Source organism: Onychostruthus taczanowskii, unplaced genomic scaffold (genome assembly GCF_017590055.1).
Source record: "Onychostruthus taczanowskii isolate IOZ18803 unplaced genomic scaffold, ASM1759005v1 scaffold12, whole genome shotgun sequence".
Classification (NCBI taxonomy): domain Eukaryota; kingdom Metazoa; phylum Chordata; class Aves; order Passeriformes; family Passeridae; genus Onychostruthus; species Onychostruthus taczanowskii.
In genome coordinates, this window is record NW_024498351.1 from 7,847,553 (window position 1) to 7,875,221 (window position 27,669).

General features: G+C 34.2%; 1 protein-coding gene across 1 annotated transcript in view; it reads right to left on the minus strand.

Annotated features, from left to right (window-relative positions):
* Positions 1 to 27,669, minus strand: part of FSTL5 (follistatin like 5) — a 248,185-nt gene that overhangs the window by 66,539 nt on the left and 153,977 nt on the right. The window contains exons 6-7 of the mRNA XM_041427999.1: positions 20,645 to 20,811; positions 1,394 to 1,514 (exon numbers count right to left, since the gene is read on the minus strand). Of these exons, the coding sequence (XP_041283933.1) occupies positions 1,394 to 1,514; positions 20,645 to 20,811 (288 nt within the window). The remainder of the gene's footprint in view (positions 1 to 1,393; positions 1,515 to 20,644; positions 20,812 to 27,669) is intronic.

Sequence of the window (27,669 nt, forward strand, 5' to 3'; positions counted from 1 at the left end):
TGCCATGTCCCCATTTAGCTTGGGGAGAACACTCTAAGTACAATATGTTGCGGTTCAGGAGGGGAAGAAATTGGGGAAAAAAAGTTGAAATATATGGATAGATAAATATTACAAGCCAGCTTCCTGAAGTAACATAACAGCAGAGACAAAATGTTTACAAAACTGCAAACAAGCACTAAATGTCAAATGAATTTAAAATATGAAGATATTAAGAACAGATAAGGGAGGGAAAAAGGCTATTAAAAGAAGAAAAATCTTATTGAAACCAAAATAATCTGAGGATCTGTATTTCATATGTACATACATGAAAGATAAGAATAAAAGAAAATATTTCAGCATTCTCAGATGTTAAAAAAAGTCAGCTGAATAAGGGTTTATGCAACTGATTAATAGCTAACAAAACAAAGGATGATGGTAACAGCAGTGGCCAGGAAACTAGGGCTAGAGTATGCCTCAGGAGAGAAATAGAGCCTCTTAATGCAAAGTAAATTTGGAGAAGATTGAGGTCAAACATGATTCTGGATAGGATTAAACAACAACATGGAATGACAAACACTGGTAGTTTACAGCAGAAAGGGAGTCTTAAGAGTCAAAGATAAATACGAATTGAAATTACATGAAAGCACTCAAAAAAAAAAAAAGACATTAAACCTCAATGATGATAAAGCAGACCCTTCATCAGTGGAAAGAATTCCTTAAAATACTTTAGGAAATAAATTGCATCTAAGCACATGGAGAGGATACACCAGCTCAAGGGAAGGTAAAGGCCTGTCTTTAAGGACCAGTAACAAAGCAGTTTTGTTTTGTCCAAGTACAGAATTCAATGAAGTGTTGAATTCTGGAACTTGAACAGATGTAGGAAAATGCAAAGATCAAGTTTCAAATCTAGATGCCTGAAGCTAATCTACTAAAATCATGGGTAGATTTCAATAACATAAATGTGAATTTAGAAGCCTACATCAATTACAAAATCTTCAGGGAAGTGCATTCTATTAATCTTATATTCAACAAAGCATTCTTAACACAAGAAATTTACACATTTCTTTTTCTCACCATGTTCCCCAGGTTACTAAATTAATACTAAAACCCACTTTATCTGTGTGCATATGTATATATAAACCACTTACTGTTCTGCATAACATCACAGGTGCAAAGCAAGTCCTCTGGACTATCTTTACACTTTTTAATAGTTATTATTCTATGGAAGCAATAAATTAAAATTATTGTGTTTCATTGTTTTTAAGGTTGTTTGAAGGAGATTAATGAAGAAAAAATTATATACCTTCTTCTATTAAGATGTAACACAAAACAAAAAAAGTAGGAAAGAAACCACAGATCTGCTTAACAAAATTCAGGTTTCTTATGACTTGATAATTAGAACATTTTTCCTTACCAGTCACTTGGAGAATATGAGTTTGATAGAGCTTATCATACCCATCGGCATAGCAGGTGTAATTTCCCATATGAGTTGTGGTAACCTTAGTGATGTACAAGGACCCATCATCTCCAAAATCCTACCAGGAAAGATTAAAAACAAGGTTATCATAATTAAACCCACATCTCTACAGTAATTACGCTCATCATCTCAGCAACAAAGCTGCGATGCAAATACCAGACATCACACATCACAAATATTAAACCAGCATATCTGACAGTAATCTGAAATTCAAATATTATACTTGTGAATGGTGGAGTTGTTTAATTTTGCTACATACAGTGTGACTGTAAAAGAAAATACAACTTTTATTTTAACAACTAGTTAAACTTGGCAGAAGCAATATGTTTACTTAGCTATGACAGTTATTTGCAGAAGAAAAGCTGAGGAGAATTGCATCCGACCAGAGAGAAAAACTAAATCTATGCAAAAATTAAAAAGTTAATGACATCCAGTGGAAGTGCTGCCATCCTTTGTAATGAGCAGACATCACAAAAAAAATTCCTTGTTTTTCTTCAATTCTTCTCATTAGATTCACTGATACATTACAGAAGCACTACTGCTGGAAACTGATTTCAGGGATCTGGGATTCCTGAAAGCAAATGTTTGTGATCAAGGCAAAAGGCAAAAAAGGTTTTTAGTCCATCATCATCTTCTGCTTCTATTGACACTGGGTCCCATGCCAGCTCAGCAAAAGGTCCATGTTTTCCCCTTTCTTCTGCTGCTGGTATAGCCCTCAAACTCTGTAGACCTTCGTATCTCTGACCAGATCTAATTCTGGAATGGCTTCATCTTTCCTTATCTGCATATTTAAATAGAGTCTCCAGGTTCTTCCTGGGTCACCTGTCATTCCTTACACCTTTTTCTTTTTTATTTGAATTATGTCAAGAGCTCCTTGTTCATTTATACAGACTTCTGGCTGCTTTTGATTTACTGTTCATTGTGAAAGCCTGTTCTTGAGCGTAGTGGAGGTTATCCTTGAAAATCAACCATCTTAGACCCCTTTTGTTTTCAGCATGATCTCCTGTGCAATTCTTCCAAGCACATCCTTGAACAGATTGAAGTCTCCTTTCCTCACGTCCTTGGTTGTACTGCTTTTTGCCCTGCTGCCTCCTCTTATGCTCCTTGACTCAGCCATCTCATGGTCACTGTAGCCAAGGTTGTCCTCACCTTCATATCCCCAACCAGTTCTTCCTTATTTTTTTCTTCACAAACTTTGTAACCTTCTCAATAAAGTCCTCAAATCCATGAAGACTATCAAAAGTTTGCAAAACCAAAAAACTTCAGCTACAATACCTCAGTCACTGTAAATTGCACAGGAAAAGAACTTCGATAGAAAATATTACTATGTGCTGCCTATTCTTACATTTTGTCCTTTGGATCTTAAAAATGAGAAATACTGGGCTACATTAACCTCTGGTTCATTATGACTATTCTTGCATTCTTCCATGATCTCACCTACAACTTTTTCAACTTATTGGGATTTATTTTTTTCAGTTCACAATATCCAGTTTTTATTCTTGCTCAGAGAACACAAGAGAACTGAAATGTCTATGAAATTCCTTTTAATTTCTCAGTTTTCTTTCTTTAAATACACTCCAAATTTTATTCAAAAAACATGTGTCTCTCTGTATTTCTTCACCAAAAATGTGTGGGCAGCTAAATTTCACATTGCACAATTCTGTGCTTCCAACGGTTCTGCTAGTTGTTCCTTGGGAGAAGAAAACAACACGCACAAAAATAAACCTACCTGGTAATATTATCAATAACTTGACTTCCTCAAGATTACTACAGGTTTCTATATTAGCACTTTGATTACACAGAAAATATTTCTTCCAAATCTTCAATATATCATTACATGTTACCACTGCAAAGATCAAAAAAGGCACCCTCTTAAAGACATCATTTTTAAGTGATGATGCAAACCAATGTAATTTCCCTTCAGAATAACCCACCTGACAAACTCCAAAAAACTTCCTTATTGGATGTTTTGATCTTAATCTCTTTCTAAAATATATGAAGCAGAAGATCAATTTACTTTTTCCCCCTTGCTAGCTGAATACACGTTTTCAAAGCATTCTTCTTCAACAGCATTATTAGTGGAAGATGAAAGGACAGCTATTCAAAAGAGCCACACTATGGGTATTTACATTTTATCTGGAAAATGGGTTTTGTTATTACCATTTGGAATTTTTTGCCTAATCTCTGCCAAAGATATTTGTGAACAAAACAGGGCACAGGACGGAGTGCATAAAAATTCAGCTGCTACAATGCAGTGTGGAGACTAGATTAATTTAACATTCCTTATGCTAAATTATTAGATATTGTTTTGAAGCATACCCACCTGTTTCAGCTCTTTAACTGATTCATTGTGGCATATGATATCTTGAGGTACCATCACTATTTTCTAAGTAAACGTGAGCCTGTAAATGGTTTCTCCCTTCTTTTCCATAGAAACCATGGATGAAACACTCCTGTGGTTATTTTATATTAGTATTTCAATAGAATTCACACATGATGACACTCAGAGAGTTAGAATTTTATGGATAATATGTTTTGTTGGTAGTGGTGAGTTCTGTCTGGTTGTTTGGTTTGGGTTTTTTACAACTGCAAAATAAATGTCCCCAGCTTATTGTTATACTGAGTTCAATGTTTGCTTTGTTAATTAAAGCAAACCACTCAATCCAAAGTGAACTTAATGTTGTAAGCAGCATTTGAAAAGGGATTGTGAAGTACAAACAGAGGTACTTGACACTGCATGTTGACAAGCATTTAGTGTTTTATTGACTGACTCACAAGCTGAGTAATTTAAAAAAACCTTGTACCTATACTGACACACATCTTTGTATCTATACTATCTGACAAACATCTTTGAAACAGAGCCTTCAAAAATCAACAGCAACAGGTGTTTTTTACATTTTGGAAAATATATTTGATGACAGTAAAAAAAATGCTACAAGCTCAGTTTTTGTTCTACTGTTCACATAGAAATGGCAAGGTACTTCTAAAATTACACTGAGAAACTCTAATTATTTTTGCCATACATGAAAAGATAGACTTGAACAATTACCTTAACAATGATTCCACTGCAATTCTGTTCTCCTGAAGAACTTGACAATTCACAAATCATGATATATGTTACAAATAATGAGCAAAATAATAAAGACTTCAATTTGATAGCGAATCTTGGCTTTGCTCTATTACTGTTTATAAAACAGAAACTAAAAGTGATTTTTGGTTTTGAATCAGCAATTATTTCCTTGGGGTTTATAACCCACTTTCATATGCTAACACCTTGCATATGAGAGAATTTATGACCATTTTCCAGCATTTCTTCATTAACAGCTCTAGGAAGACTGTTCCTACCTTTCTCCCCACAGGAGAACATATAATGAAATAGACTGCTTGAATTTGTACATCATCATAGAAGCTAGGAGTATTTTTGCTTTGGTTTGTGCCATTTTGGTTTTTCTTTTTTTTTTTTTTTTCCCAGCATTTTTTTTGCCCATACACTCCTTTCCTAAATAGCTTTTTGGGGTTTTTGGCTTTGCATAAATAATTCTTTTAAAAAATAGAGAAAAGTAAATAGGCTATGCGAACTGAAGATGTGAATTCTTACCTACATTATCCTCAAACAGACAAAAAATAGTTTATTGTGTCCTTAATAAATGGAATTAGTGAATACCAAATATTATGAATTCATACTTTTTCCTACTGCCTTTATTTCTATTTGCAACCTTTACCAAATCCACAACAAAGGAAAAAATATATTGTTTGGGCCCTTTTTATTGATGTTTATCAACAGTAGTTAAATTATAACAATAACACACTCTGGGTGGGAGCATTTCCTTTATTTTTAAAGGAAAATCTTGGTTTTTTTTAATGGGGAAAGGCAAAAACTCCACATCATCTGTCTCTGAGCTGATCAGGTAGAAAATCTGAAGCTAAGAATTAAAATTTAGTATTGTTTTGCTAGGGGAAGGCTGCATCAATAATTGAAACCAAACACATATTTTCAGAACAACAACTGTTTGTCTGTAAAACATCACCAGTATATATATATATATATATATATATATATTCCCCCTTATTTCCTGCACAACCTCCCAAGCTTCCTGCATTTTATTTCAGTCAACTCATAGCTGCTACTAGAAGTACCAACTCATTACTGATACTGGAAGTACCAGTAATACTAATGTCATGTTTTTGCTCATATTTTACATATTTTTCAGTATCTCTAACTTCCTTTATTACAAGGACCCAGAGAGTAGATATCCTTTTGAAGGTTAACTGAAAACATTTTTAAAAATAATTATTTATGTTCGGTTCATTTGCCAGACAAACTCAGCTCAGGCTTTTTGTGCTAATGTCAATGTTACAACTCCTATTTTCCAAGTAATCAGTTTCTCTGTTCACACTGGCAAAGCAATGCAACTCTGCACTTTACTACTGACTGTCACAAAGAAATTATATTCCACAAAGAACACTGGAAAAAATTGCATTTGGCAGAAATCCAAGATCTTTTTAAAGTTTTCCTTCTAGATTAAGAGGGAAAATAAACCCTACATTTCATAAGCACAGATTTTGCACACCTTGTCTCAGTCTCATATTTTACAGCTGCAATAAGAACAAATAATGAATTTAGTCTAAGTCCACTGGTTGAAGAATCAGCCTGACAGAAAATTGCAAATCATGCCAAAGCTTAAAGAAGGCAAGTGCACAGTCTAACATAAGCACTAGTACAGAATATGCAGAAAGTGACAAAATCTTAAAAGAAACTATGTTCTCAAGAATACAACACCAGACACCAATTCGTGACTATTAATGCAGACCAGTTTTGGTCAAAGGAAATTAATCTTCCTAAGCTTCTTTTACAGTCATTTGAGAAAGCTCAGGGTAGCAAAATCCTTTTATGGGATCATTCACTGGATCTGTCAGTGTTCACTGTTTTAGCTGCCACCCACCTCTCTCTGCTGACCATGAAAACAAACTTCCTAGCTACAGTTAGGTATTCCAAGCATTTCACTGGTTCCTCTTTTCTTGACACTGGGGACAACAGAAAGAAAAAAACAAATAATGACTGAATTTTACAAAGGCTGTATGTCATTAGTGCAAAATAGCTTTACTAGCCTTACTGTACTGATGGCTGGGTTAAGTGGTGAACATTTGGTAATTCAGAACGTCTAACTAAATCTCCCATGCTGAGAAAGGCTTCATGCATACCTTCCTAAGCTTGCATTACAAATGCTCAATGCAGCGGTCACCCTCTATTCTTGTTTCCTAAAATAAGACTTTGTAATCCAGGAGCCCAGGCCAGTAGTTGAATTGAGCAGGATTTGGTTGTGTTCAGCAAATCTTAGAAAATATTATTTCTCTGACTATAAATGAATATAGTAACACTGTACCTGTTTAAATAATTGATTAGATATGTATGATTTTCCCTTAATTCTCCAGGATACAGTAAGAACTTCAATTTCTCTTCATGAGAAAATAGTAACAGCTAATAGATGGTAATATCCATTATTATACACAAAAAATACAACTGCTTTGTGCTTTTCAAAAAATGTCAGTTGATTAAAAATTGGTTTTGCTATTTTGAAATCTAATAGTGTTCAAACCTCTTAAGAATCTGAAGAGGGATGACACAGAAAAGTGACATAAAAGGATTCAGTGCTTGATCATGAGTGAGAATAATGACTTCATTTGATATGTAGATGTGTAAAGAGTATTTGGATTTTTTTTCTTGTTTATGGCAGACGCTAGACATAAGTGAGAGCTTTGCCAAAGTACTAGAGCTCTTGAGGCTAGCCATAAAACATCACTAACCTTTTACTTCCCCAAAAACTTCGTAATTTTACGTTATCTTGTGATGAATCGGCAGTAAGGACTGCCAATTTATTTAGACATTCAAAATCTCCAATTGAGTAGATGCAGTATATTTTAAATGCTCTGATACAGCTGTCTGTATTGCTTCATGTTACATAGAGATCTTCAGAATGACTCATATACCATTTAACTTTTACTCCTTTTTAACAAACCAAATTGTTATGTAATCAGATTTAATCGAAAAAATCTATTTGACATTAATTTCTCACATATTTTTCAAGTTAAATTCATAACCAATGAGATGAATTTATAATAATTACCCAATTACCACAGTTTATTATCATTCCCCCAAACTGTTCCTTTTTTTTTTTTTAATCAGCTTTAATTGTAGATGTATTTATTATTATACTCCAAGCTAGTTCTGCAAAGAGAAACCAGCTTTGCACTATGCAGTTTACTTGGATCATATTCCAAAGTGTATCTAAGCGTTAGGAAGGCCCAGAGAAGCAGAAGTACTGACGTAATTTACCCTGTAAGGTGACTCAGTTTAGAGTTAGGTTTGTGGAATGAGCTTTTTAGCAAGCGCATTTTCATTTCTACTTTCCTTTTTTAAAGACATTTTATTTGTAGAAAGAGTGCAAAGAAATCACTGAATATTCCCTACATTTTTCTGATTCTACAAATATCACACCATATAATTACACTGTGCTAAGATTTAATCTGTTTTCAAATACTTATACTACAAACGATTTAATTTTAAATTTATAAAGTTTATTGGAATTTTTGATCTTCCTACTGCATAAAACACTGGATTTCAGTTTTAGTTGCAGCAGTCCAAACCCCTTTTCTTATATTGAAAATAATTCATATGTTTGGTTCCTGAACTGCGCCCATCTTGAAACAAAAAACCTATTTTATTTCATAGAAAGAAATTTCTCCCGATGTTTCTTTACAAACTCAAGAGAATCTAGGAAAAAAAGAAAAGAAAAAAACCTTTAAATTTTTGTATTACTCAAATTTTCCTCCAATTATTATCTAGTCCATCCCATGTATTTATGAATTATCCAGGAGTGAGACAGACATGTAGGTAGAGTGTTTTCAAGGTTTATGCGATTCACAAAAGCCCAGTGGGATAAATTTCAGGTTGTCACAAACTCCTTTATGTACACGTGATAAACCAATAAACAGACAACAACAAATATATTTTCAAACAACTTTCAAATATCTTGCAGACAAAACAACCTAAACCAAAAAAGATTGAGATTTTTTGAGAATCCCCCACTATGTGGCAGCTGAAGAGGATATGTTGGGGTAGGTGGCAGGGAAAAAAAAGACAACTTATTACCTTAAAATGATTTAAAAATCAGAATTATTCACTTTGGCCCATTCTTAGCATACTAGGGGAAAAAAACACATTATAACTTACATAGTTTTTCTAAAGTTGATGTCTAATTTTAAATGCAGCATTTATGTATGATCTGAAGAAAACAGTAGAAAGAAAACAGGGCCAGTCACACATTACTTGGATTATTAATACAATCCCACTTGCATCAGTTTGTTATCCAGTAGGCCATGTAAGAAATGGGCACATACATCCTTAGAAAGATTCTGGATGTAATTCCTATGCTTAACATTTTTTTCAACTACACACCTGATTACATACAACAAAGTGAATGTCATCCATTCCTTGCCATCTTTTTCTCTTTTCTTATAAAATCAAAATATTGGCAGTTTGAGTGCCAGCACAGCACCTTCACTTAAGGGTTTAGCCAAGATTGACACACTCAATAATTCTGAAATATTCTTCTTAGAGCCTTTTAAATAAACAGAAAATTCCAGTCACTTGAACTAAGCACTCAGTATGAAACTGGAGTACTACAAATAGAGGGTGAATTTACACTAATAAAATATTGAAAACTGAGACAATTTACATTTAATACTAATCTTGGTTATCTAAGCATCACACACACTGCCTTTGCTCACAACAACCCATGCCCATCAGTCTAATTCTTTATCACAAGAAATCTTGACTGGCAAGATTGATTCCTTGATATCAGTGAAAGAAAAGACACTTCAAGGTCATTGGCAGCAACTGTTTACTGTAAGCGCAGAAACTATTTATGCAGGAAAAATTCTTTGGGTTTCGTTTTGGAGTTAGGTTTTTTGTTTGTTTTGTTTTCCGTCTATGCAGAAATGAATTATGATATTTTTTAGTATCATTGTATCATCTCGTTCTGGTTTCTGGTTAGGTTAACTGTAAGATATTGGAAGAACGTCCTGGTATAAAACAAGAAAAATTAGAGTGTTCAGAAAGTTTTTAGTAAAAAAATAAAATTTTTCAGTGTAGAGTGGCACTGACAAACATATTATCTAAAGCTGTACCAAGCAGGACTTCCATTCTTTTACTGATATGAAGCCAAGATGTTATGAAAAGCCTACAGGTATCACAATGGTTATTCATACACAAAGGCAGTAGCATAATGCTGAACTAACAAAATCTCATTACTTTCTATACATTATTATCAATAAGATATTTCTGTTTCTTCTTTCTGTTACATATCTTTCTGTTACTTCTGGTCTGTGTTCAAGTCATAAAATGAGGTTGGAAATTCCCCATTTCAAAAGGGAATGTTAATAGTCACAATAAATATTTTCTGGATGCTATTAACAAATAAATATTGCTATAAATATTTTCTGGATGCTATTAACAAATAAATATTGCTGATATTTAGACACTTTGTTATTATTAAATGCTCATATATGTTATACATAAAACATTTACTATATCCTGTTGCAGGTAAACTGTGTGTTATTTAAAAGCAAAGTACCTAACAGAGATACACGTGTTTCCCATGCATTACAATAGTTCTAAAAAAAAACCAAATGCAAGTACCTTCAATTGCACATTTTAAAAATAAGACCACAAACTCCAGTTAAATAAAACACTTACATAAAGATTTATATGCAAATGACAGTATCACACTGAGTCATGACCACATTCCTGTTCTCTCTTTAAATTGACATGTTCCCTCTTATGTGAGACATCCATTACTTCAGTTTTACCACTGCTCTGCCAATCACAATAAGCACTTTTCTTCTGCTGCAACAATAGCTAACTCTTTGTTAATACACTTCAAGTTTCTACAAGATGTACCAAAATAATTTTACTTCTTAGTAGACCATTATTTGTCTCCTGTAATTAATTTTTGCTTTTCTAATACTGTTTTCTGTAATGGGCCCAACATTTTTTTAGAAATGCAAGTTCTTTACAAAATATGAAGCTGTATACACCATATTTTTTTCACCCTTGTTCTTTGCTTTTGTTTTAAAAAATGAGACAGCACTACTCATTACAAAGATTCTATGCTACTGTCACCATATAAAACTGTATCACTGAAATACCATAATATATTTTCCTTATGTACAGTACAGTCTTACTTTGGAAAACTGAAATGTACAAAAGCACTTTTTCTGTAGCTAACCCTGGGTTTCAATTATATTTTACTCCAATTATAACTCTATCATTAGCTGTTGCCAACTAATCATAGAATCCATGTCAGAAATAAAGTCTCTATTAATACAGAGGGGTGGGAGAAAAGGCAGCTTTTTTTCCCCTGCCTTCCTTTTGACATGTTAATTGTTCACTAATCACAGGTTAAACTTCAAAGTCTTTTTCATGAATGAATTTCTCGTCTGATGTTATAACTATGTATATCATGTTAAAAATGTGAAGGCAAAACAGAATTTCAGTCATCTTTCATTAACTATAGGTTACAATAGCAGCAACTTCACAGAATTAATGGCACTTGCCAAATTGCTGCACAAACTTATAAGTATCTTGTAGACAAAAGTCGTATGGCATTGATATTTCACTCTGTCAGAGTATGGCAATTCCATTTTATTTCTCATTAACACAAACAGGTCTGTAAAGACAGATTTTTGCCTAGAAGGAGCACATATTCTAGAAAGGAAGACATAGCCTCCTCCCACTTAGTTAACAGAACGATTTGAAAAAAAAATATTAAAAAAAATGGACAAACAAATCTGCTTTTAAACCAGACAAGATAATGTACTTCAGATGAGAGTGATAAGACTGTGTGATTTTATTAAGGTACTCTGAAATTTATTTTCTATGTAAAAAAAAATATTTTTTCTCTTCAAGACTTCAATCAAGTATCTATATGCAAATGCTTATCATTTGAAAACATTACTATATTTCCCTTAGAAAGTTCTAGAAGAAAAATGTTCATCAGCAAAACCAAAACATACTTAGCAAGTGCTTTTGAGTAACTGTCAAAAAATCCAGTCACTTCTAGCTCTCTTTACCCATAAAAGTATAATAAAGAATGCAGATTCAGTGATCCTCTGTAAACTCACCTGAATTTTCCTTAATCAAGGACAATTTTTTATACAAAACTAAATTAGATATTATTTAGAAGCATTGTTTCAAGTTCCCTACTTCTGGTTGTAGTTTTAAGCCAGGCATACATGAAAGGAGAATCAGATGGACATAATTGATAGATCTCTTTCCTAAATCATACTAAATTAGGAAAACCTTTAGTTTACTTTATCTCTCCTTTTGAACAGATCAATGACAACACTCTGCCATGGATACAAAGGCTCTTGTATATACCCAAGCAGAAAAAGTTCTGAATGTATCCTTTTCAAAAGGAAGCTCTAGATCATAAAGATAGTTACATAAGAACAGTACAAAAATGAAAAAGAAAGGAAGGAAGAATACACATGAAGGTGATAAAATTAACAGGTGAAAGAGAAATCAGTCTAAGCTAAAGTAGATCTAATTCAATTTAGATATAAATGGATACATGGTGTCAGGTATATGAGTAGATAGATCACTGACCAGTTTGATTCAGAGAAATCTTAAATATCACCATTTGAAAATCATGGCAGATATATTTTCATCTGTGGTTATCCAGACAGAGTTCACAAACTGATCAGAGTTAGTCTAGATAAACAATTAGCTTCATGTTTACTTTTGCAAGTAGCAGTACCAATTATTTTTCAGGTGGGAAGAAATTTTCTTCCTGAGTTAGTACTAAGTAAATGCCTTTGTACACTTCTGCAGTATTTTTAAAAATTATTATTATTTTTGAAAATATATAAATGACAGTTGAGCCAAGTTGCCAATACGTAATTATGTCCTACCTATCCTAATTTCTCATTTTTCCTCCTGGGCTGCTTGTGATGGTGGGCCAGACAGGGTTTCTCTTCTTTTTTTTTTTTTTTTTTTTTTTTTTTTGACTCCTGGATATCAAAGCATTTTTATTGCTGGTGATATGGCCCTCCTATTTAATGTACTATAGCAATGATTGGAAAGTCAGGACTGTAAGCCACAAGAGTCCATTATTAACAAAGCATCTTTCATGCTCTTAAGAAGGAGTGACCTTTACTGCTAGCTGTAGCGTAGCCGGGTTGCTCTTTCAAGACTTCTTTTCTAAAATAATCACCTGAAAAGCTCAGTATTCCTTCTGTGTGCTATAAAACCCTTTCACGTAATTCTTCTGAAAGCTGTGAAAAGCATTAAGTCTACTAGGATAGCAAAACTACTGCAAAATGACCTGGAAAAGTTGGAGAAATAAATATGTACCTAGTAATAAAATTATTCAGAAATGATGCTGTTTTTCACCCAGTTGATTGATGTATACAGCAGAAGAAGTGAAAAGAGTATATCTATAACCATACAAAAAAATTGAACTGCAATTTTTTGATGAACTAATCAGAAATTAATAGCACAAAACCAATTTGCTAGTAACACCAATATTGAATGCAGATATAACCTGCATCTTTATATAGATATACAGAAAAGAACAGAGAAAACAATGAATTTGAACTGAAACAAAAGCTTAAGGAAGAAAGATATCATGGGAGTGAAGAGAAGATGCTTAAGAAGTTTTAGAAGTAATCTTGTAACACAAAATAAAACACCTTTCCACTAATTTTGAAATACAGGAATGAAAGAAAATGTGATAAAAGTTCTAGTGCCTGAAAAAAAAAAAAAAAAAGGAGTAGGAGCTACTCCTAAATTCAAGCCCCAAATGTACTTGATAGACACCTGGATGTGCAGCTATCCTGCACCACCTGGATTAGCTTTGAGATGTTCCTAACTGAGCACACTGGTCTAAGCTGCAGGATAGAACTCCCAACCATTTACCCAAATTCCATCTTACATTATTCATTATTGGGAAAGACACAGCAGAAAACAAGTTCTCCTGAAAAAAGATGGGAATTGATCAGTACTAGATGTGATTATTATACAGTGGGAAAAAAATATACCTTTGGGACTTCTAATATTTTTTACATCTTCTATAGTTATCACAAAACACCAATGGGACTTGGGAAATATTACATGGCAGGTACATGCCCTCAAGTAATTGAGCCAAGTATCTGCTCCCAGAGCTGAACTTGCAAGACCAAAAAGTGTCAAAAATGGCTTTACAACATCAGTTGGCATTAGATATGATATTATTAAAGGAACAAGGAATATGTGGAATGTTAAATCTTACTGAAACTGAGTGTTGCACTACCACTCACAATGCAGCATCATCAATTCAAGAAGCCCACGTCAAAATGGAAGAAATCACCAATCAAATGTCAGAGCTTTTCTGATCATTCCAAACCCAAAGCTATCTTCCTGGCTGATGTCCATATTCTAATCCTTGTGACTCGTGGGGTGGGGGCAATGGCAATAATGAAAATTGGGTTGATGATTGCAACTGAAGTTATATTTGTAATTGTTGGGATAGCTGTTGTACACTGTATAATTGCTTTTGTCATTTTCCTGCTCTTTCTATATTTTCTCTGACTTTTCTACAAACACATCACCTCCATGGACAACCTATGAAATGATAAAAGGTCCAGGAAGATACTGTTTGAGCCACAGAGAGATGTAAAGAGACTTTGACTCAAAGACCACAACTGCCTCAAACATTGTAAAGGCCACAGCAGCCGGAGCTTGAGATAAGCACAGAAGATTGGAATTTGCAGCAGGAAGGTGCTTATTCCAGGCCTAGAGGAGCTCAAATTTGGTTAACACATGCTGATTAATGCATCTGGCCAAAAATTCCTACTATGGCAAACTGTAGGAGAGGAAACAGCTGCCTATACACATGCCACCCTCAGTTATGGGAACATCTGTGAACACCAATGGATATCCACAAATTGGACTGTATAAAAGTGAAGTGGCACCTCCAGAAGACTCTGGGATCCCCTCTACCAAGAAAACCAGGGTGGAAAAAGGACCAGTGGGATCCCTCTACATCCACAATGTGGTGATTATTCTCTTCTTGATCTCTTTCTCCTTCACTTCTCCCCGCCTCCCACCCTGCTCTTTCCTTTCTATCTCTGCACCTCACATTTACTGTTAAATAAAATCCATACTACTGATTTTGGCATGTGATCTCATTTGCACCTTAATTCAGGCAGAGGCATCTCTCAACAATCGGATCATAACAATTAGAGTAGAAAAGAACAAAACAAAACTGGTATTAAATTCATGAAATACAAAAGAAAATGTAATAATGCACACTACTTGAAAGCAAAACTGTGTAACAGATAAAGGGCAATTCAATACAGATAAAAATAGAAACATGCTGACTTTGATGAGTCACTGCTAATCAAATCCAACCACCTCATCAGAAAAATCAGTAGAAAATATCTGAGAGATGTAGTGTGTTTAAGAGGTGCCATAAACATAATGTACAAGGAAAACCTGCAACTAGGCTTTTAAAATGAACCTCAAATACAACCAAGTTATACATATATAAATTCATATATATATATATTGTGGTTGTAACACACACAATACCACACAGAAGATCACACACTGAAATGGCTGCATTGCCATTTAGTAATTAAAGCTCAAAATAAACTGATCAGGATCCAGATTTTGTACTGAACAAGACTGCCAGCTTTTTGCCTACGGCACTGTATTTGTTCATTGTTGGAATATGAGCTACTGTGTTCCAAAAGGATGAGGTTAGGAGCATCACCTATGAAGGGAAGTAGGTTCTGGGGCTCCCTTCCTGTCATAGGACCATTACGATTTCCCTCATACAAGCAATAAGATGGCCTGTGGCAACACTGCAGGGAGGAGGAAAACCTCCTCAGGAAAATACAAGAGCATGCAGAGCTTGCTGCAGCAAATCAGAAATTCAGTGCAATGACTGCAAGCAGGTATTCCCTCTTTTAGGATATTTGAGAATAAAGAAATGTACGTGAACTTTAAACATCTTTTTGTCAAGGTTTAGCAATGGTATTCCTTATCATGTTCCTACTGAAACTTGCCAAACCACGTGGAGTTCAATCACACCCCATCCCCATGTGGCAGGCTGAAGAGGACAATTGCAGGAACAAGAGGGAAAGATCATGGGTTGAGGTGAGAACAATCTACTGGAAATAGCAATGAAACACGACAACAAACAGTAACAGCAACAATATTAATGAAGATTATGGAAGAAGAAAAGAAGCGAACAATTCATACATGATTGCTCACCTGCCTCCACAGAAAACACCTGACTGCTCCCTGTGCCATGCTACTCCATGTGGAAGGGAGCCCATCCCCCATTCCCAAAAAAATGATGTGAGGTGGTAGAATACTGTCTGGGTCCTAGCCATGCTCCCTCCTGGCTACTGCAAAAATTTAACATGTCTAGCCAGAACCAGGACACTATTCATTTTAGACTATTAATTTTCGCTCTTTTTAAATTCAAGTCCTTTAGTTTATGTCCTAACTAGTAAAAAAAAAAAAAAAAAAAAAATTACTTTTAAGAGTTTAGGTAATTTGAGGAAAAGATTGAAGAATATTTCCCTCACATTTATGTTTCACCTGGGATTCTGCCAGAAGTACAAACACACATGCACACACACACATATTTTTCCCAGACAGAGCATTCATATTTCTAACATTGTATTAAAGTCATAACTGTGCTGTATTAAGAACAATTCAACAATGCATAAAGATGTAGGTCCATACTATCCCATGGGAGAAAACAATGTGGAAAGGAATAATGCACGAGGTTTTCCTGAGATTTTTCTTAAGAATAATAAAAGGAGGAACACAGAATGAGAAGATGGAAGAAAAAGAACAGGTCAGATGTCTGCAGTCCTTTCTAAGAAAGGTGCTTAATATTTTGGAGAATCTGGAAACCTTTCTGTCATCAGTTTCTGATTAGAACTCTACAGAATGGAAACTATTGTGTTCTTTAGAGAATGTTTGTTTTTATTGGTATTCTCCATTACAGTCTTTTGGGTTTTCTTGGTGGATGAAGGGCAAAGATGTCAAGAAGAAAATGCCGACTGCTACCAAAAAAGGGTCAACTTTAATGCGCAAATTAACAAGATAAACAAATCAGAAGTTTTGAGAAAAAGATAACCTATACATAACTTCAAAAACCTCAAAATTAAAATATTAGATGCTTTCCATGAAGGCAGCCTAAAGAGGGATATTATGAGCTTTTAACAAAAATAACAAGTTGAACTACACTATTTTGAAAAGTTACTGTTAAACTTTGCATGTGGACAAACCATCCCAGCAGATCTTCAATAAATGCAAGAAAAAGGGCCAAGATCTTATACGAAAAGTATGGTTGCTCACATGTATAGGAAAGAACCTGAAGGCAAAGGCGAAATAAAGTATCAGAAAAACAATAAAGTAAAATAAGTTACAAAGACTTAAAAAACTGAATTAATTAACACAAAAAAAATAATATGTATTGAATTTGGGAAATACATCTGCTATTTTTCATACATGGGAATTATTATCTCTAATGAATAGTAGGTTAGACAAAAACAAGAGGAAAGTGGAAAGGCAAATATTAAATTTAAGATGCAAGATAACAGCATGGAAAAAAAGCCTTTCTATACGTGTACTGAAATATCATCAAAATGCCCTGTGATATCAGTTCTGCAGTGAGTCACAGCACAATTATATTACAATTTAAGTAAAATTTGCAGAGGCATATAATTTTTCATAATTTCACTCAGATGGGTGCTAATTATCCCTGCCTCCCATCAGTTTCAGTAAGAGAAGGATTAGTTGGAAGATGCAGTACTTCTACAAAAAGTAGTTATAAGTACCATAAGAAGAGTTGAGGAGTACTAAGGACTTTCAAAATTATCAACTGGATATTATCAGTAATGATATTAACACACACTTCACAGAACATTTTTAAATACACTATTTAAATACAAATTTCTATTATCATCCTTTGAAAGTCAAACAGTATTTCTTAATATTTCTTTAACATGTCTTAGAATATACAAGACATTAGACATTATCAAGACTCATTTTTAGCCACTCCACAGCTGACAGCTTTAGAGAGATATCTTGTACATTTTCAGTAGAGGAGTGGAGAATTTAAAAAATATATATAAATTGAACTATCAACTTCAGTTTAGACCTAGATTCCTTTCCTCCTTGTTGCAATTTTCCATTTGAGAAAATACTAGGACGTTATATTGTTCTGAGTTTGTCCCTCCTCAAAACAAATAGCTTAATTCATGCTGAGAACAATTGGATTGTGCAAAAGCTTAATTCTAAGTATGATCACTTTCTGTGATTTACAAAATCACATTGTCACTATTGCTTAGTCTGGTTTCCTATATATGTGTTGACTTCCAGTTATGTTGATCTTTGATCCATTTTACTGAAAAAAAAAACCAAACCAAAACTCTAACTATATATCTTCCCAGGCCAGTGTTTGCCTTGTTATTTTCAGAAAATGTACTGCTCTTTACACAACATTATTAATCTTGAGATGCTCAGATGTGGTTCTTGTATAACTGAGTAAATTAAGAATTTCCAGAGTTAGGCAAACATCATTATAGATTATAAAATAGCTATAGTAAAACAGAGTACACTGCTTCTGGGGACATCTTATATTATACAAGGAGTATAGAATATAGAAATAAAGATAGAGATCAAATCTGTGAAAACAGTGAAAAGTAAAATACATTTTGAAGAAAAGAAGATCTGGGGATGAATCTAACTCAATATCTTTATTCTTTTGTTGCTTCTTCTTTTAATCCAGACTCCATTAATTCTTTCTTGCTCCCTATTTTACTTTATCTGGAAAGAGAGATTAATATTCCACATATATATATATTTATGAGCTCTATTAATTTTAGTGCTTCTCTGAGGATACTGTATCTGACCTCTTTCTGTATTTGAATAGTAACTAAACTGTAAAGGGACTAAACTACAACTTAATTTTTGCTTATGAACAGCAAGGTTCCTGTGGATCCACTTCTCAAATTTACCCAGGTCCCCTGGGTGGCATCCCAGCTTTCAGATGTGTCAACTGCACCACTCAGTTTCATGTCACCAGCAAACTTGCTGAGGGTGCCCTCCATCCCACTGCCTGTGTCATTGACAGAGACGCTGAAGAGCACTAGGCCACAACCTCTAGCTCCATCCATCCACCCATCCATCCATCCATCCATCCATCCATCCATCCATCCATCCATCCATCCATCCATCCAGATGTTGCACAGAACTGTATTGAAGGCCTTGCAGAAGTCTAGATAGGTGACATCTGCTGGTCCTGCCTTGTCAACCATTGCCACCACTGGATCATAAAAAGTCACCAGAATGGTCAAGCAATTGGTCAAGTCCTTCAAGACAAATCTGCTCCAATGTACAAGTTTTGGATATCTGCTTCACCAAGGAGTACCTTCTGCTCTTCCAGCTTTAGACTTCTGGTGTTTATGGCTCTTTTTTGTTCTCTAATATCTCTCTCCCCCTGTTTTTTTATTCCCTTTTTTGACTGTTCTTTCAGAGGTGCCATGGGTGTGTCTGAGCCACTGCCCTGCCGATGGTCCCTTGGGAAGGGCTGCATACAGCACATGACATCCCCTGTCCTTTTCCCTGAAAGACCACACCTGTGGCCCCTGCTGCCAGTTCCTGGGCACCTGCACCCGGAACAAGAACTTTCTCTGTTTTTGGGGGTTTTTTGTGTTTTGGTTTTTGTTTGGCTTTTATTCATACCCAAAAATATATGTATCCAGCTCAGAAATCACTTATCTTTTCATGCCTACAAAAAAGCCAACTGAACCTTTCAGTCTTAAGCTGAGCTGTTAGCTTCATCATTTCCCTATTATTTCTGCGTGTACAGATGCATCTTTCTTCTTCTGTCAACAGCTCACGCTAGGTATTACACTTAGAATTGATTAGTAAGAACTCCAAATAATGGTTTTGAACATAACAAATATTGCAGACAGGATCTCGTGGACACGGGCAAGACACTTTTCAATGTAAGTCATGTGATTAATATCAAACTAACAAAAGCAATTATTATTTAACTGAAAAATTTTCAGATTATGTTGAGTTTATCTTAAGCCTCTCAAGGGACTTAAAACCATCACTTAAGCAAGATGAGCTTTTGAGCTTTGAAATTGTCCTTTATTTTACAAAGCACCACTGTGAGGAAGCATCATTTACCATCAGAACTAACAAAACCAGACATAAAAGAGAGATGATGTGGGAACAATTTCCACCTTAAAAATAAAACATTCATTAAAAAAGAAATAAAAAATGGACAAACTAGATATTTGATTGTAGCAGTATTCCACACACACAAAAGTTCAGGTGATTTCAGACTCACTTGGGCTAGACAGACAGCACAACTCCCAAAGTAACAATTTGTCCACATTTTGAACTTTGCTAATACAAAATGGCCAAAACAAAGCAAGCATACCCAGATGCATACAAAATACAGATGAAAGCCTATTTTTAGTCTTGCAAGAAGATGTAACTCTAATACTCATTTGCTACTTTCCTCTGTATTTTTAGGTCATGGCAATGTTAGGTGGCAAACACTTGCCTTCCTGAAAAAAAAAAGATTTACAAATTATACTAATATTCTGTTTTTCACTCTTTGAGAGGTACCATATACACGGCTGAGTATTTGGAGGAATGGGCAAAACAGCTAATTTTATGAAAATTGAAAATGAAATACTTATTTGGGGAAAAAAATAGATTTCTATTGAACTATTATAAAAGAAAACGATTATTATGATCTGTTTGTACACGAAAATGTTCATGTTACAGATTTCTCTTTTCTTCTAAATATGTGAAGACTGTACAATCCTGAATGTATAATGCTGACTGTATTTTGGGCTGCAATTTAGCCCTCATGTTCTTTTACTGCTATATTTATTTTTAAATGATTGGTCTGTGAAACATTTTCTCTATATTTAACAAGGGTTCAAATACACAGCAAAGAAAAACAGGCAGAGTTTGTCACATATAATTTCCATTTCTTTTCTTTGAAACATCAGGAGTATGCAGCTTGTTATGCATCACTTTTCTATTATTTATGAAAGGTTTTGATAAAAAGCTGTGAAATAGAACTTTCTGTTACTTACACTGATATCTTCTAAATCTAAGCTGTTCAGAATGACATTGTTCCTCTTCCAGATGATGGGAGGTCTCAGGGTTCCCTGGATGGCACAGCTTAGGACAGCACTCTGTCCCACTGTTGCTGCAGTGGTGCTTATTTTCTGATCTTCAGGCAGATTCAGCTGAACTACATCTGCAAAAAATGTATTGTTTGTAAGATCAATGAGCAGGCAGTTTCATGAGCTTAATTAGCATGAACTTTTTGTATACTGGTAATTTAAGAACTTTGACTGGAACAAAAGTAAAAAGCTTCCAAAAACTCCAGCAAATTCAGTATACTTCATATAAAGGTCAGCATGACATTTCAATTAAATTGACTGACAAGTATCAGCCTGTAAGAAGCAACATTTAACATGAAAGTGAATTCCAGAGGTAGGACTGCAATACACATGACTGCACATCTAAAGTCAGACAATGGAAGTTATCTGACAGTTAAGGCAGGCACAGTGGACTAGTCAGAACATTTATTCTGTATTTTCAGGCTAACTAGCTATTCCTCATTAGTCAATGTATTAAAAAATCTTTAAAAAATTTAGACATATGTGATAGGAGTCCAGACCTTGAAACTTTCTCTGTTCATCTATTTACTAAGTAGCTCAAATTTTAACAAAAGGCCATTTCACTTCTATGTCCCAGAACTCATTTGGACACTTGCATAAAAAAAGAGTGATGCACATGAAACTGATGAAACACTGCATACTCTTCCCTCTTGTGTAATTGCCTTAAGTTACAGGTTGATCAGCTGAGAGTTAGCTTTTCACCTGTGGTGAACCTGACTAAACATAACCTACAAAACTCTGTATTTGTAAGGATTTTTTCATATTAGACAAAAGAACTACACAGGAACTGAAGATCACCCAAATAAAAATTTTTCCACTCAGCTGCTAAAGCATGAAAAATCTCTGGTTTTTTATCTTTCATTCTTCAAGTAAACTACAAAAGGCATCATGTGTCTTTTCTCTTTCAATTATGAAAATACTTTCATGTAAGAGACACTCTTTCATTATAGGAAAGAAGGAACTTTTAAGGAAGCTAAGATTTTCTACAGGTTTATTTCAGCCTCATACAAGCAATACTTTGTAATTAACACTTCTCCCCGTCCTCCTTCCAAACCCCTCCACAAATGCAAGCATTAGAAAAGCATGACAGTAAGTTTAGCTGTACAATAATTAAAGCAAATTTTTAAAAGATGTGATTAAAAAGAATAATTTTACACTTAGTTTCAAAAGAGGGGTCCTGATTCTTTCCTCTTTCAGAAGGAATGCACTCTATGACTCAAAATATGAGTGATAGTGCCCACCAGACATGCCCACATGAGACTGACCTTTTTTAACTAGATTCATTACCTGACACAGTGCCTTGCACTAAGGAAAATGAAACGTACCAATTAAATTAAATTGATTCTTCTGCTGTTTACTGTACTTTTTAAAATATACTGCATCCTCAGAAGCACTTGATGTTCTGTGCTACAAGAGATGGTTCTTCAGTGACACTTTCAGATAGTGAGACATAGCTGCATGGCTACTGAATGATTCAGAACTTCTGGTAGCCAACTAGTAGTAAATATATTTTGCTTCTTTACACAGCTCACTATTCAAAGATCTCAAAAGTGAAGTAAGTATTCTGATATTTCATTTACAAATTCATATTATCCGTATGTTTCAAAGTCACTATTCAATCTAGGAAAGGCATGACGGAGGGATCATGAAATCAGCTGATGTTATAGGGCCATCCATGAAAACTGCTAACCTTCACAAGATGAACTTACACAATTTACATTCTACAAGATTTTAAAGTCTTTTTTTCAATCAAGTTCTTCAACTTTCCAGTGTTACTATGGATTCCTACATAAACGAGGCCAGTCATTGTTACAGATATATATAATTTTTAGAGGATGATACCAGAAAAGAGAGAATCTGTCAAATATAAAGCTTAACATTTCCTACATGAGCAAAGATGATATTCTGAAATCAAAACTGAGAGGCTATCATTTTACTGACAGCAAGAGTTCAAGTGGGTTTTTTGAACTGTCTAGGTTTTAACAATAATGATAGCCTTATCATAAATAATAATTAAGATAATGATGATAACAACAAAAAAATTAATAATAACATAGGATGGCAACAATAATTTTGCCAGAGAGAACTCCCAAAGAATTTTGTAAAAAAATTCTCAGTCTTCAATATAATATATTGATATGCCATTTGCCATTTTTATCTCATGACTATTGTAAGAAAAGGGCCAAATGCAGGATTTAAAAAAATGAAGAAACAGTTGTACTACCTGGAACTATTCAACGCACTGATGTTATCTATTTTTATAAAGTTATGAAAAAACGCCTATTTTAATAAATGTGCTAGAATCACTGCTTTCCTGTAAAATAGTTAACATTTATGTAAAAATCTTCATAAAACTATACAATTATGGATATTCATATTATTATTTAATAGGAAATAGGCATATAATTTACATTATAGCTTTTCTTATTTTCTTGAGAGAAAATTATTGCACATATTTTCTACTTATTGGTGGGGGAAAAAGAAGTTACTGCCCAACCCAAAAACCCCAAGCTTAGGGGGCAGCACCTGCTGCACAATCCTTGGCAGGTAACTCCCTGAAAATTCCTGTCTGCAACCACAGTGAAAGAGGCAAACACCACTGGGGGTGGAAGGGGTATGGTGTGTGCAAAAAGCTGTCAGGGGCACAGGAGAGCACTTGTCTCAGAGTTCAGGCACTGTGACTTTCCTTTGCAAATAAAAAACATTAGCCCAGGAATTAAATGACGCATTTACCATCTTTTCCTTGAAAGAAATAAATATGGTTCTGAGAGCAAATACTTTTTGGACAGGTACTGAAGCTGTATCATTAAGAGATATTCCTGACTAGGATGACTTCTAGCTTTCCCTCCATGTTGCCTTTGTAGATCAATAATAACTGTTTGAAGTTTAGTCACACACATTTTGTTTATTTAATGCTAAATGAAAAAGCAGAACAAAGGTTTAGGAAAAACTGGAAGCAAAATTAATTCTGTTTACTGACAACATCACCACACAAAAAAGTAAACGTGGGTATTGTTGGTTACAAAGCAGTAAAATTATAAGTAGCCAGCAGAGACTATGTTTTATAGCTTGTTATTTTTAGAAACATGGATCCTCTGCTATGGTGTACCATATTAATGAGTTTGTTTGTAACTCGTTCAGATGCAATATCCATCTGACACGCATCCCTGGTTCTTAATTATAAAAGTTACTGGATACGCTCTTTCAGATAAAGGGGAGAAATGCAAACAAAAAAACAAACCAAAAACAACCCAAACATTTATATAAAAATTAGAAGTATAGTTAGGAGACAAAAACAACAGACAACTGTGTAAAAATATCTGGTTGGAAATAAAATAAAGCTATTATAAAATAAGACAAAAGAAGTGAAAGCAGAGTAAATATTAACTATTGGGAAGACTTTTTGTAACTTTAAAACTGACCAGGGAAAAGGAAAACTTACTGAAAAGGCTCAAAAATATCCAAGATTTTAAACAACAAAGGAAAACCAAAACCAACTAACTAACCAACCAACCCAAACAAGTAAACCAAATCAATACTAATAATTTAAATATGAGACACTGGTTGAGAGATGGATGAAAGGGTTTGATTAGTTCCCTGGCTGCTGAAGCCATTCAGGGAACTCCCCTACCCGTCATCCTGCTTTATGGTCCTGAGCCATGTCCTTCTGGTTCCTCTCAACTTGTTTTTGTCACTCAAGTTATCACTGTATTTGATCCAACTTGAATTTATCCTTTAATACACATGAAAGAAAACGTTACAAAACATTTAGGATTAATGAAGTGGAATTTATCAACAAATCCATATCTTTTCCTGAAAGACTTCAGTCAATACATCTGTACAATGCAATTGCCATTTTCACACAGATGTCACCTGGTTCCTCTCAGTTGCCCTGTAAATGACAGGTCCACACAACTTTCTTCCACTCTGCTCTTTCCAGTAGATTACTTCTCACCTTCTAGCATAATTTCTTACTCTTAACCAAGTATAAGAACTTGTACTTTGTAGCATTAATTTTCATATCACTTTTACTGTGCAAGGGTTTAAGGTTATCTAATTCCAATCTTTGGAATAGATATCTTCCAAACTAAAAAAGTTTGCTTCCCAGGTGGTCCTTGGAGAGCTTCAAAAACAAGTCCTTCTCAAACTGCTATTTTCCTGTTTCATTGAACCCATATCATCTCCCCTTCATCCAGGTCCTTATTCATTTTACCACTACTAACTCCCATGATTTTATCTGAATAAACAGATTCTAATAAGCAAACATCCCAAGTGCTTTACTGAAAATTATGAAAGCACTTTTTTTTTTGCTCATTGCTTCTCTTTATCTAGAATCTATGCTATAAACCTACCTTTGTCTGTTCTTTGGTTAAAATTAGATAAAATTATAAATAGTTTGTCTATTATAAGTTTCTAAGTACTTTCTAATATAAATATATTTGTGATATCTTTCAAAAATAACCTCAGAACTTACTGAAATCAAATGCAAAATGACATCACTTCAACTGACTCAAGAAATACCGCAAATGATGATCAGTTAGATAAGAATGTAAGTGCTTCAATTTTCTCAGTTTGGCCAAAATGTAATCATTAAACTGAGAAAGGTGGGGAAAAAGGAGTTTTCAAAGCTGACATGTTGCAAAAAATATTCCAACAGCAATACAGATAAACAAATAATGGAGCCTTATTCTAAGCATTGTTGTTTTCAAGAGACATACATCTTGGGTTGTCATTCTTAGTATAAGTTAAGTTTTATCAATATTCTTGTACGTCAACAGATAAAATTATATCATTGCACTTTTAAAACAGAGTGGGGCAGTAGGGCTCTGTTAGGGGAAAAAAAAAATATAGCGACAGCTGTACTGTGCTTTGACCAACAATTCTCTTTTCTTAATCCTAAGCACATTGGGTCAATGTGCATAACATGGAACAGTTTGATGGTCTAAAATTAATAGTTTTAGGGAAAGAGTTGTTATACTTGGATTTCAGTTTTCTGAAGAAGGTAAAGAACAAATAGTAAAAGCAGGGCTATTTCAGTTCTTTCCTGTACATGAAAAAATCCAATCTCCAACTTCTCTGATGGCCCACATGGCCTGTAGGGAACCGTACACCACCATAAAAGCCATTTGTGGTCTGAATACCAAGTCAGGCTACTAGGAAGAGAAACACTGAAGTATGTGACATTTATTGAGGCTAAATAGTTCCTTACTGTCTCTTAGGATGAGTAAAGACAAACCACAATATCACTCTGAAAAAAAGGTTTTAAAAGCTAAAAAGTATGAGAAGATGTTACATTTCTAGTCTCTGTATCACTTCATAATTTATTATGTTGTTAAAGGGAGGAAGGAAGGAAGTTCTTACTCAACTGTTGACTGCCTTGTTTAATTGAATACCATTAACAAATGTGCAATTTGAACCTTCTCATTTGCTTCCAGAAGTTCTGTGTATTTGTTCAAAGCAGCCACAAAACTCTTCCTAGTCTAAACTAATGAACATTATGCCAAATGGTACCCACTATTTAAAATTAAGACCACATCAAGCCTGTATTTATTTTGTTTGCCTATTTCAAACCTAATTTAAAATAAAACAACTTTTAAAAGCAAGCAAAAAGCCTTTTGTCTATGAACTACAGTAAGCTCTGTACTTCATGTATAACATTACTTAGTAGCTTGAATTAGGTGAAATTCAGCTAGGTAATGTGCCTTGTACTCTTCTGGCATTGATCCCACTTTGCTTATGATGTAACAAAAGCTTTTTCATCAGTGTCATTTTGCTGCTCTTTTACAGCAATTTTAAAATCAGCACACACCACCATTAGCATGACTAATTTTGTCATTATCTGCTGTATATCCTGCTTTGAACTTGTTGTAAACATATTATTCACATATTTAGTACAATGTTTCAGTATGAAAAGTAACAGAACATGGTTCATGAGTGCCTGTTGTCTAAGATCTTATGCCAGCTACTAAGTCTTTCTGTTCCCAAAATCCATTTAAAAGCACACACACAAACATGCAAAAAAAACCCTAAAAACAAAAGAACAAAACCCCTAAAAACAAACAAACAAACAAGCAAAAAGCATAAATAACTTTTTCATGACTCCTTAATGTTTTAGCTGCGGAGCTTGGAGTGAAATTCAGGCAACTGCTGTTACAAAAAGCTGAAAGCTCTTAATGTTATTATTATCATTTATTCGTCTTTTGTCGTCACTGACAACAGACTTGAAAAACATTTTTTTGTTGAAAATATAATATTGTAATAACTCCTGGTTTTAGGAAGTCCTGTAGAAACCAATTCCATGAAAAAGTTATCAGAAAACAGGAAAGGAAACAACCTTTTCTTCATTTATTTATAGTAGTAGTCAATGAAATTAATAGACAGGGATTGGTATGGCATCCTAGGAAACATTTACTTTATGGGAGAACTTAAAGTTTCTCTGAAAGACAAATGTGAATCACAAGGTTTCTGTTTCCTCTCACAAGAAGACAGTATATTTTATTCAAATATCTAGAAACATTGAGTGTTTCCTGCTTTAAAAGCATAAAGGATAAACTAGAATATACCAGCTGACCTCTTGTTTCAGTGAATTTAGCATCAAATTCTTTTATTACTGAAACAGTTTTCATCTTCAATTTTTTAGGACCAGAAATAACTAGAGAAGTAAATATCTTTAAATAAAATTCTTAAAAATAGATTGAAATAAATAAAATTGCTAAATGAATTATAAATTATTATATTTATGAGAAGTTTATAGATGTGTGTACTTAGTGCTTAACATTGAAGCAAAGTTTGTTATTTAATGGTCTTAATTTAATGAAGAAGAAGAATTACTGTAGACTGTGACTCTAAGAAGTAGCTGAAAGACTTTTGGATTAATGGGCTGCAAGTTCATTTGTCAAGAAAGTAACAGTGAAGTGATGACAAGCAGTTTT